We start from the raw sequence: 11,350 nt of genomic DNA, 5'->3' as shown, positions 1-11,350 counted from the left end.
AAGACTTGGAAACTCATGTGAAAAGATATCTGCACATTGATGTGTGTAGCAGCATTATTCACTGTGGCCAGGACATGGAAGCAACTGAAGTGTCCTACAATAGATGACTGAATAAAGAACCTGTGGTACATATATACAATGGAACATTACTCAGCCATAAGAAGAGATGAAATACTGCCATTTGCAACCACATGGATGGATCTCCGGATATTCATGCTAAGCGAAATGAGCCAGACAGAAAAAGTTGAAAACCATATGATATCACTTGTATGTGGGATATAAACCTAAAAGCAACAAACAGGACAAATGAATAGAGACTCATGGACATGGACAATATACTAGTGGTTACCAGAGAGTAGGTGAGGATCGGAAGATGGGATATAAGGAGTCAACTATGTGGTGACAGAAAGAAATCTAACTATGAGCAGTGTATGAGCAGTGAATACACAATGTGATATATATATGCCTTACTATTGAATTGTACACTTAAAACTTACTGGATTTCATTAACCAATTTCATCATAATAATAAAAAAAGGGGGGGGTGCTTTAAAAATAAAGAACATTACATTTGAGGAAAAATATTCAGAATTCTGTATTCCATCTAAAATGTACAACACAAATATAACAGAAGGAACAGAAAGACTACACACAAACTATTGTTGTTATTTCTCAAATGTTCTAAAATTGAAAATTCTGGTGTTGATAACTGGTGGTGGTGTCTTTTATATACAAATAAAAGACAAGCATGTATACCTTACAGACATTTGCTTACTGAGATGTGTCTAAATCCCAAGTCAATATACTATTGGATTTCAGAATAAATTTCTCTTTAGATCTTCCACTCTGGGAAGTCATTTAAATTGTAAATACTTCCAATAAATGTCATATGTTATAGAGTCTTAAATTGCTGATTAGCATTTCAAACCAGAATTCCTACAAAAATAATTCTGAAACATAGGGCTTGTTTTAAAAGCCTTTAAAAAAAAAATTACCTCTAAATTAAGTTGTCAGAGAAATAATTAATAGAGATTTATGACTATTTCACAGCATAGGTTCAGAAAGGTAGGTAACATATTTTAAATCATTATGCAAACAGTTTTAAGAAATTTCCCCACTTTTTTAGATTTCACATTTTCTCTAACTAGTATTTATGATCTCCAATGACATGTAAACAGCTATTTTTCAATTAAAGTTTAAAAAATGCATAGTGTACTTAGCTTTTGAAATATTAAATGAATCTCAATATAGGTAAGATTATACACAATAATATATTAGCATTCTATTCTGTATTACACAATATTTGGCTACATTCAGCACAGGTTATAACTGGCTTTAATTAAACTAAAGGGAAAAAGTGATGGCAATGTATGAAGCCTAGTTTCACAAAGATTCCTTTGTAATGAAGGAAATAAGAATGAGGCCATCTATATGAATCTTAACATTTAAAAAATTGTCACCTGGCTAATAAAGAAAATATATAGTTCCTAAGACTCATGGATTATCTTAACAGATTGAGATCAGTATTTGATAACAAATCTCTCATCTGTAAAACCAAGAAATTTCAAACAAACAGTCTAGGAAAGAAATGTCAAACAAATAGTCTAGGAAATTGCCAAAACCATGTAGAGAGGAAAAAAGGTTACAAATTTTACAACTCATTTTACTTCAGTTATTGGGGCTAAGTTGGTTTATGATGTGATCGTTGTCTTGGGTTCAGTGATGTACAGAAATTTTACCAAAAAAAAAAAAAAAAAAAAAAGCCTAATACCTCCAAGGAAAAGGTGATTATGTATACAGAGAAATAAGAGAACGAGTTAAAAACCAGAAGCAGAAATGAGAACACAATGAGAATATAGTATTTTTATCAGGTCAAAAGTTTGGATATCTAATAAAATTTTATTTTAAAAATTATCTTTAAATTATAGTTGACATATTAGTTTCAGGTGTACAACAATTAGACATTTACATACCTTATAAAGCGATCATCACAATTAGGTCTAGTAACCATCTGTTACCATATATAGTTATGATATTATTGATTATATTCCCTATATGCTGTATATTACATTGCTGTGACATTCTATAATTGGCAGTCTGTACTTCTTAATCCCCTTCACCTTTTCTACCCATCTCCCAAACCCCTCTCCTTTTAGGATCTACCTACTTCGTCATCTTGATGCTGCTCTCTTCTCTCTCCAATAAGATCTTTTAAGGCTAAAATGGCATTGAACTAAATCATGGCAAAAGGAGACTTAACTGTGGCCCTATAATTTTACTTAGTTAAAAATCATGTACAAAATAACTATAAAACTTTACATCATCATGATCAAGAACAAAATAAAATTCATAATAGAATCAACTAACAATCACTTTTGGGGGGGTGGAGGGGAAGAGGAAAGAGAACTGTGAATGAAAAGGGGGCTACCTGGCAAGCCTAATGAGCTCAATAATTGAAGGTAACAACACTGAATGTTTTGATCATAAAAATTCCTAACTGAGCAAGTTATAATAAGAAGTCCAAGGTCTATATGATTAATCTTTACCTTGAGCAAGCCCTAGCCATTTTTTGTGTATCTAGGATAACATATTTAAAATGTCACAATGATGTCTTCTCCCGATCTTCAGAGATAAACACCCAGTACCAGGGAAAGACAATCCCAATATTCCTCATTGTTATTTTTTATCCTCAAACTTCTGTAAACTATGTCAGGGGTCCCCAAATCCAGGGTCACAGACTGCTACCAGTCCCCAGCCTGTTAGGAAGCTAGCTGCATAGCAGGAGATAAGCAAGGGGTGAGCAAGTGAAAGAAATTTCATTTGTATTTGCAGCCGCTCCCCAGTGCCAGAATCACTGTCTCAGTTCCACCTCAGATTATCAAGCATTAGAGTCTCATAGGACCCCAGTTCCTGGTGCCAAAAGGTTGGGAACCACTGAACTACGTATATTAAATGTTAACTATCCTGCACTCACCAATGTAAAAGAAATACATATCTCTTCATTTAGCTTTATATCTAATCCTAGAGATTTCCCTACTTTACTTCTTCCCACCTCCTTGGATTCTCACCCACAATGGATTTCATGTCACCTTTTAGTCTTCTCCTTTGTTTCTAATGTATAAAATAAACTTCAAAACTGCTATTTCCTGGAGCATCTTCTCAAACCTCTGAGATTTTGTTTCTGGTCTAGCCCTCAGCCTTGGCTCAAAAAAACTCTTTAAGCCTTTCTTTAGGTTTGGAATTTCTTTTGTTGATAGAACAATGCAACTAATTTTTTTAAAAGTAATTTATACTTTAAACAATAAGGAGTTATATGATTTTTGACATACACTCTACTTTTCCAGCTATATTTTATTTAGAATATTATTTAACTTGTATTGGAGTCACTAAATATCCATCATAATTGAGAGTTTCAAAGAGGAAGAAGGAACAGAGTTACCAAATCAAGGTTAAATAAAAATAGTAACTGTCATGGATATTCTCATGTTAGATAAAAAACAAGATAACAATTAAAAAGCGAAATATTACATCTTGGTAAAAAGAGAGTTTTCTAAAATTAATAGGCCAATAATACCTACCACCCCATCAGCAATTTTCTGGACTCCATGAATTTCATATAGTTGCAGCTGTTTTTCAAACAGTTGGGCAATAGCTCTATGAACAAGCTCATATTGCTCCTATTAAGGAGATGAAATAGAAGAAAAAAAAAGATATTAGAAAAACCCAAAAAGGCATTTATAAAAATATAGTTTATAAAATGAAACAAAAATCTATACCTTAGTTTGTACAGCAGAATGCCTCTGTGTTCTCATTTCTTGTATTAAATTAAATACATTAAATTCCTCTGGTATTTTCTAAAACATAAAATGTAATAAATGAACTCTAGACAACTATTCAGAAAAACAGTAAAGTAGTCTTCAACTTTTCATATAGACCTTATATATATGCCGGATAATAGAAAACATTTTCAGTACTACCTACCATGTTTCAGAAAATGTGCTTGACACTGTAGACACAAAGCTAATCTTGACTCTCATCATTCAAGCTAGTGAGCCAGGTAAGTGAACATAAAATTGTTCGGCCAAAGCATGACTGCAGTGCAGTGGGCATAAAGATGCCGTGACTAACTCTGGTGTGTGAAGTGAAAAGTGAAGGAAATACATATATGCATGGCAGGTTAAATATATAAACTATCTGTGGAATTGAGAAGCTTGATATAGATAAAACCTAAGATGGAGAGGAGAGGTATTCAAAGGAGGAGAGGAGACAGGCTACTTAGGATCAGACTGTAAACATTAACAAAATTTGAACTCATTCTACAGGCCAGTGTCTCCCAGGCTAGCTACATAAGGACCAGCTAGGAGAACTAGGTAAAAATGCAGATCTTCTGAGCAACATCTCTGGAGACTGATTATCCTAGACAATTCTTTTGTACATTTGTAATTAGTACTGCAACAGACAACTCTGACATGAACAGACTTGATATTCAGGCAATTTTTATAGCAGGGAAAATGAAAGTCTGAAAAGGGAAGAAACTGGTGGTTTACTGAAGCAGTCTAAAAAAAAGATAGAAAGGTAGAAACAGAGTTGAGGGAGAACTTTAGAATGTGGTGAACAACAAGAATATTTTATAATGATAAAGAAGATAGAAGAGTTAAAAAAATGATTCCCAGATGTACTGCTTGGGAGTCTTTATATACATCAAAAGATTTTTATATCAAGTACTAACTTAAGGCTCCAGACTATATTTATGTTAAGCCAAGCTCAATTAAATGAGGACTATGTTTAAAATACACAACTCTTGAAATGACCAGATGTTTATTTTGCTTGCTGGCATTCATCTAAAGGCCTCTTCCCTATCCCAATTTTAATCTTTGACTTTTATGTTCGTATATGATAGGATCCTAGTTAAATTTTATTCACCAAAAAACTTTCAATTGAGTATTGAGAGATGATTAGTTTTGAGAAATACAAAATTAAATACAAAATTAACTGTAGAGGGCTTTTTGAGAAACTGCTTAAAAATTAAATATTCCCTAGCAAATGTGGAAAATGGCAAAAAGGCAGGGGAAAAAAGGGAGAGGAAGAAAAGAAGGAAAAGAAAAAAGAAACTTTTATTAATCCTATTTTATATGACACAGATTAATATATTCATAGGAACCAAAAGGGTATAAGAATTGATAATTTCTCCCTAATGCATAGAAATGAACATATTATAGAATTAGAAAATGAACCAAATCTACCTACAGTAAGAATTGTTTTTCAAATCTGTAATGAGGGCTGTGTCTTATTTATCTTTATATCCTCCATAGTACCACATACAATTTTTTGAAAATATTGAGTGGCAAAAACGGCAACAGTAATAAAAAAAACTAACATTGAACTGAGCACTTGCTACATGCCACAGATAATTCTAAAGAATTTTACATAAGTTAACTTACTTATGCTTATAATAAATATAAAAGGCAATAAGAATCCTTTATTTGGAAAAGTCAATGTAAAGTTTAAAACCCTAATATTTGACAATGTTTATCTTGCTGCCCAGTGCATTGTATCAAGATAAAATGCATCATTTATCTCTTTTCACTACCTGTACTTCTTACATAGCAAAGCTACTTCTAAAAAAGTAACATGTATAACAAAATATATGCTGTGATTTAGTGCAATTAGTCATATTTGAAAATCATAATAGACATATTGGATATAACACTACATAAAAATTATTCTTACCCCAGCTTTTAGTAAATTCCATGTATAATCTATGGCACAAATGGCACCTGTTCTTCCACAGCCTGCACTATGAATATAAAGTTTGAAAAAACAATTTGATTTTTGCAATAAAAGAACTATAAAATATAGATGAATATGTTAATATTCAGAAGCAAAAAAATTGTTTAAGAAATTTGACAAAATTTTACTTAATTGGTAAATAAACTACAACTTAAAACACTGTAGGTGCATGGTAAACATCGTTAACATTTTATTTAAAGAACTTCCAACAGCAAGTGACTCAGAGTACCTAGGAGCCTTAACTATAAAGTCTAACCACCTCAGACAACTCTGTCTAACAAAATATCTTGCAGAGATAAATTTATTCAATGTTCAAGATGGCTTTAGAGTACAGGAGGAATAGTACATCATTTCAATCTGTAAAGGGTATAAGAAAGACAAAAAATGCTACAAGCCCTAGAAACTGGTTTGAATATCAGCAGTGATTTCACCAAATGAACAAAGATCATTGATGTGCTCTCATCTCCCAAAGAACTAACAGAACCTGGAGAATGTGAAGCAAAATACTAGGTGCTTTATTTTAAAACAACAAAAATACTTTACAGCAACTGATTCTCAACTAGAGGGAGGCACTATGCATCTCACAGCATCACTTTGAATAATTAAAGATGTTACGGACAACACTAGAATAATTTTTAGGCAGAAAAAAAGTTGGGCAGTATTTTAACACCTTTTGAAACATTTCAGAAGAATCAGCAGTTTGTTAAACATGGGATCTAGAAATTTCTGAGATAAAGTACATTATAAGCAACTTTGTATGACTTTAACAGCTCTTAATAAAATCAATAAACAGATCTAAATATATGTAAATATTTATTACATAATGGTGGAATCTCCAATTAAAGGGGAAAGACTAGACTCAATAAATGGTACAGGGAGAGTTAGCTAACAATGAAGAACAAAAATTGGATTCTTACCTCATACATACCTTTATAATAAAAAAAAAAATTCCAGAAGGATTAAAAATATAATGTTAAAAAAATCTATAAAAGTGCTAAAAGGTATAGGCAAAACTTTAAGCACTACTGTGTTAGGGAAGGACTTTCTAAGCATATCTCAATGGACAGAAATCATAAATGAAGACAATCATAACTCTGACTACATGACAATTTAAAAGTTACATATGGCAAAACACAGGCAGAATAAAAACCATAAAAAACCATGGTACTTATGACAAAAAAGTTAATATCCTCAATATACAAAAAACATATATATAAATCATAATGTATAATAATTAAGAGAGAAATAACTGCTATAAAATAATTGGCAAACTATACAAACAAGCAATTCACAAAATACTATAAGTGATCAAGAGGAAAAAAGTTTGCTTGTCACAGTCATTAAAGCAAACAAAAAGATAACACTACTGCAGAGGGAAATGGGCACTCCGACAAAGTGGCAGTGCTAGGACTAATTGCAATTAGCACCAACCTTATGGATAACAAATTTAAAAAATATGCTGTAAAAGCATTTAAAAGTTCATGTCCTTTGACTTAGAAATCCCACTTTTAGATATTTATCCTAATGAAATAATTACAAATGTGCTCAAAGATTTTGCCATAAGATTGGGCACTGAACATTTAAACAGTGTTTAAAATAGCTAAAAAAGGACTGGAGAGGTGTAATAAATTAAATGCCAAGGAATGGAGGTTAAATATAAAGTATAGTGCAGTTTAAGGCACTGCAGAAGAATATTTATTAAATTTAGAAAGCTACACATGATATATTAATGGGAAAACATTCTTTTAAAAAAATACTATACATACACTGAAAGGATATATATTAAAGTTTTAATAGTGATAATCCCTAGTTTCGGAATTGTGAATGATTTTCTTCCTTTTACATGTTTTTTTCTAAGTCACTACAGTTAACATACTATTTTGGTTGTTTAAAAATATTAAACAGTCAATTAATTTTTAAAAAGAAAAACCTTCCTATCGAATTGGATTTATGAATTATATACATTGACTGGACAACACTGATAGAACAGGATATAATTTCAACTAACTTATAAAGAAGTCAAAGGATTTTCTTTTAATTCTACAATAGATTTTTTCTTTTTAACAAGTCAACTAATTAATCAAAAGGACAACTAACCGCTTAATTAATTACAGGAAAATATTTTTTAACCAATTTGTTAACTAATTCTTACATCTCCAGACAAGTCACCTTTTCTAAAAAGCAGCCCTTTCACTTCACTAATATAGGCATTACAATCATACCGATTGGATAAGAAACTATCTTCAGTGTTACATCTCCAGTAAAAAAAAAAAATCTTTTAACTACTGAAATAAACAGTAAACCACTGAGTCTGAGAAATTTCACTTACTTTTTATAACAATTGTGAATGCAGATACAAGTCACTTAAACAGATAAACTGACTGCAGTTTTTGAAATAAGTACTATGATTTTAAGTCTTTTTAATAGAGTCTAACATAAATTAAAGATTAAGAGAAGAAAAACTGCCTCAGGATTCAGGTAGCTTTTACAATTTGGAAAATCATATAACTATCAAATGAAAATCCAAAAATTAGGTTTCAAAATACCATACATCACCCATATTATAATGCCGCCTATATTCCAAGGAATTTAAATATTTGGAAATTTCTTTTTACCTGCAATGAATACAAATAGGCACATCTTCATGTTCTTGGTATTTCCTCATTAAGCTTATCATATCCAGAATAGAATCAAATGACGAGGGAACATCATGGTCTGGCCAGTTCACATAATGAAACTGATATAGCCTACGAGATTCCTTTAAAAATAATAAAAATACAATAATTATGAAAACACATTTGTAAATTTTAAAACATAGAGAAAAGCTGCATGTTTGACTAAACTACCATTTCTAACATAGTTATGTGGTATTCATAACTATGCATTAAAAAAATCTCAAATAAATGACAGCCTACTATCACATTCTCATTATTGCTCTAAGGGCTTCATGTGTAACAATTTACCTAATCCCCATGTAATGCCATGAGGAAGGTATTGTTAATATCACCCTCAATTTATAGGTATTGAGACAGAATGATTAAATAACTTGCCTAACCTATCATAGCAAGTGACAAATGTGAGATCTGAACTCAAAGGCAGCCTTACCTCCACAGCATGCTCTTTAACCATTACACTATATATTATTGAATAACATTCTCACTGTGTTAGAATCTACTGCAATAGAAGACTAATAGAATATTTAGGCTGAAAAAAAAAAAATTAGAAATGAACCTGTTCAATCTCAAATCACTTGTCTTATTTCAGATCAGTGGTTCTCAAAGTATGCTGTGGGGCCCCCCGTTCCCAACACTTTCACAGGGTATCTGTGAGTTTTAAACTATTTTCATAATAATACTAAGGTGTTGTCTTTTTCACCCTCATTCTTGCATGTGTGTATGGCAGTTCCAAGACTACATGACTTATGATGTCATCACTTTCACAGCTAATGAAATATATGCTTGTGTATTCATGTTTCTAAAGAGAATTTGTTTTAATTTCAAATATAGCAAATATTGAAAGATAGAACCCACATAAAGAAAGGCTCTCTGGAATCCTCGATAATTTTTAAGAATGTAAAAGAGTCGTGATATCATAATGTTTTGAGAACGGCTATTCTAGGCGATTAACTGAAAAAACACCTGCTTGGAACCAGGTAAAACTGTATTCAAAGTCTACTTCTATCATTTACTGAATAACTTTAGGTAAGCTACTTGACTTCTCAAAGACTCTATATCTTCGTCTATGTGCAATGGAGATAATCTACTATTAGAAAGTTAGGAGGTTTAAAATGCTTGATACACTACTCAAAATCAGTAAGGTACCTAATATTATTACTGTAGATTAAAAAATGGCAACCAAAGTATAAGAAATGACTCAACTAAAAGGATATGATTAGTCAAGTCAAGGGAGGAGGAAGACTACTGGAACCACATCTACTGATAAACAGTAAGGTAGGAGTTGTAAGTATGTGTATAAATGCACTAGTTGGGGAAGAATGCATTTCATGGCCTAGCTTATAATGGTTTAAAAATTAAGATAATAAAAATAGAGCAATTGAGGGAAACTTTGACAATTATTCCCTAATATCGTCATATTTTTCTTTAATTTCTTCCTACAGAAATTATCATTTTCTATAGCTCTGAAATACTGAAGTCAGAGCCTCAAGTGAAAGCAATATATTTGTAAATGACAACTTAGCTTTGATGGTGGCTTGTCTCTTTCTAAAAATTGTAACTAGTAAAAATTAAACTAGGTAATATTTACGTAAACAATGCTATATAATCTGCTTATTGAAATAGAGGAAAAATATTTGTAGCAAAGAAACGAAATATTCTAAATGTAGTAAATTTAATTTAGGGAAAGTTGTTCTATGTTGAAATTTATATTACTTTATTATCTAATTTGATAAGCATAGGGCTCAAGATACTAAATGAAATATTACGCTCTGATTTTTTCCTCATTATTTTGTATAATTTAAAAAAATTAACAAATCTCCTTAACTATGTAAGATAAAACAGTGTACTATTTACATTTCTCTTTAAAAATTATCCTTAGAAGGAAGTGAAAGCAAACATAAATAAATGGGACTATATCAAACTAAAAAGCTTCTGCACAGTGAAAGAAACTATCAAGAATGGGAGAAGATATTTGCAAACAACATCTCCGACAAGGGCCTAATATCTAAAATATACAAAGAACTCATACAACTCAACAATAAAAAACCAAAACATCCAAGTAAAAAATAGGCAGAAGACCTCAACAGACACTTCTCCTAAGACATACAAATGGCCAACAGACATGAAAAGATGCTCAACTTCACTAGCTATTAGGGAAATGCAAATCAAAACCACAATGAGATACCATCTCACACCTGTTAAAATGGCTATCAACAGGACAAGTAATAAGTGTCTGAGAGGATGCGGAGAAAAAGGAACCCTCATACACTGCTGGTGGGACTGCAAATTGGCACGACCACTATGGAAAACAGTATAGAGGTTCTTCAAAAAAACTGAGAGTTGATCTACCAATCCCTCTTAGGTATTTACCCCAGACTTCAAATTATACTACAAGAGACAAGAATCGAAACAGTATTGGCAGTAAAACAGATACACGGACCAATGGAATAGAATGGTATTGGCAGAAAAACAGATACACAGACCAACGGAATAGAATTTAGAGTCCAGAAATAAACATATATATGTGCAAATAATTTTCAACAAAGGAGCCAAAAATATACGATGGAGAAAAGAAAGTGTCTTTGATAAACGGTGCTGGGAAAATTGGAAAGCCACATGCAAAAGAGTGAAACTAGACTACTATCTATCACCATATGCTAAAATTAACTCAAAATGGATCAAAGATCTGAATATAAGACCCGAAACAATAAATTACATAGAAGAAATCATAGGTACTAAACTCATGGACCTTGGTTTTAGAAAGGATTTATGAATCCGACCTCACAGGCAAGGGAAATAAAAGCAAAAATAAATAAATGAGACTAGAGCAAACTAAAAAGCTGCTGCACAACAAAAGAAATCATCAACAAAACAAAGTCTACCAAC

At 31.7% G+C, this 11,350-nt stretch overlaps 1 protein-coding gene across 1 annotated transcript in view; it reads right to left on the bottom strand.

The window, feature by feature from the left end:
- The window catches only part of PTPN12 (protein tyrosine phosphatase, non-receptor type 12), an 86,837-nt gene that overhangs the window by 22,029 nt on the left and 53,458 nt on the right, over nucleotides 1-11,350 (bottom strand). Inside the window, exons 8-11 of the mRNA XM_011365212.2 lie at nucleotides 8,405-8,547; nucleotides 5,730-5,796; nucleotides 3,776-3,853; nucleotides 3,578-3,676 (exon numbers count right to left, since the gene is read on the bottom strand). Of these exons, the coding sequence (XP_011363514.1) occupies nucleotides 3,578-3,676; nucleotides 3,776-3,853; nucleotides 5,730-5,796; nucleotides 8,405-8,547 (387 nt within the window). The remainder of the gene's footprint in view (nucleotides 1-3,577; nucleotides 3,677-3,775; nucleotides 3,854-5,729; nucleotides 5,797-8,404; nucleotides 8,548-11,350) is intronic.

The sequence above is a fragment of the Pteropus vampyrus genome, unplaced genomic scaffold, assembly GCF_000151845.1.
Source record: "Pteropus vampyrus isolate Shadow unplaced genomic scaffold, Pvam_2.0 Scaffold107, whole genome shotgun sequence".
NCBI lineage: Eukaryota > Metazoa > Chordata > Mammalia > Chiroptera > Pteropodidae > Pteropus > Pteropus vampyrus.
This window is presented reverse-complemented; position numbering and strand designations above follow the sequence as displayed.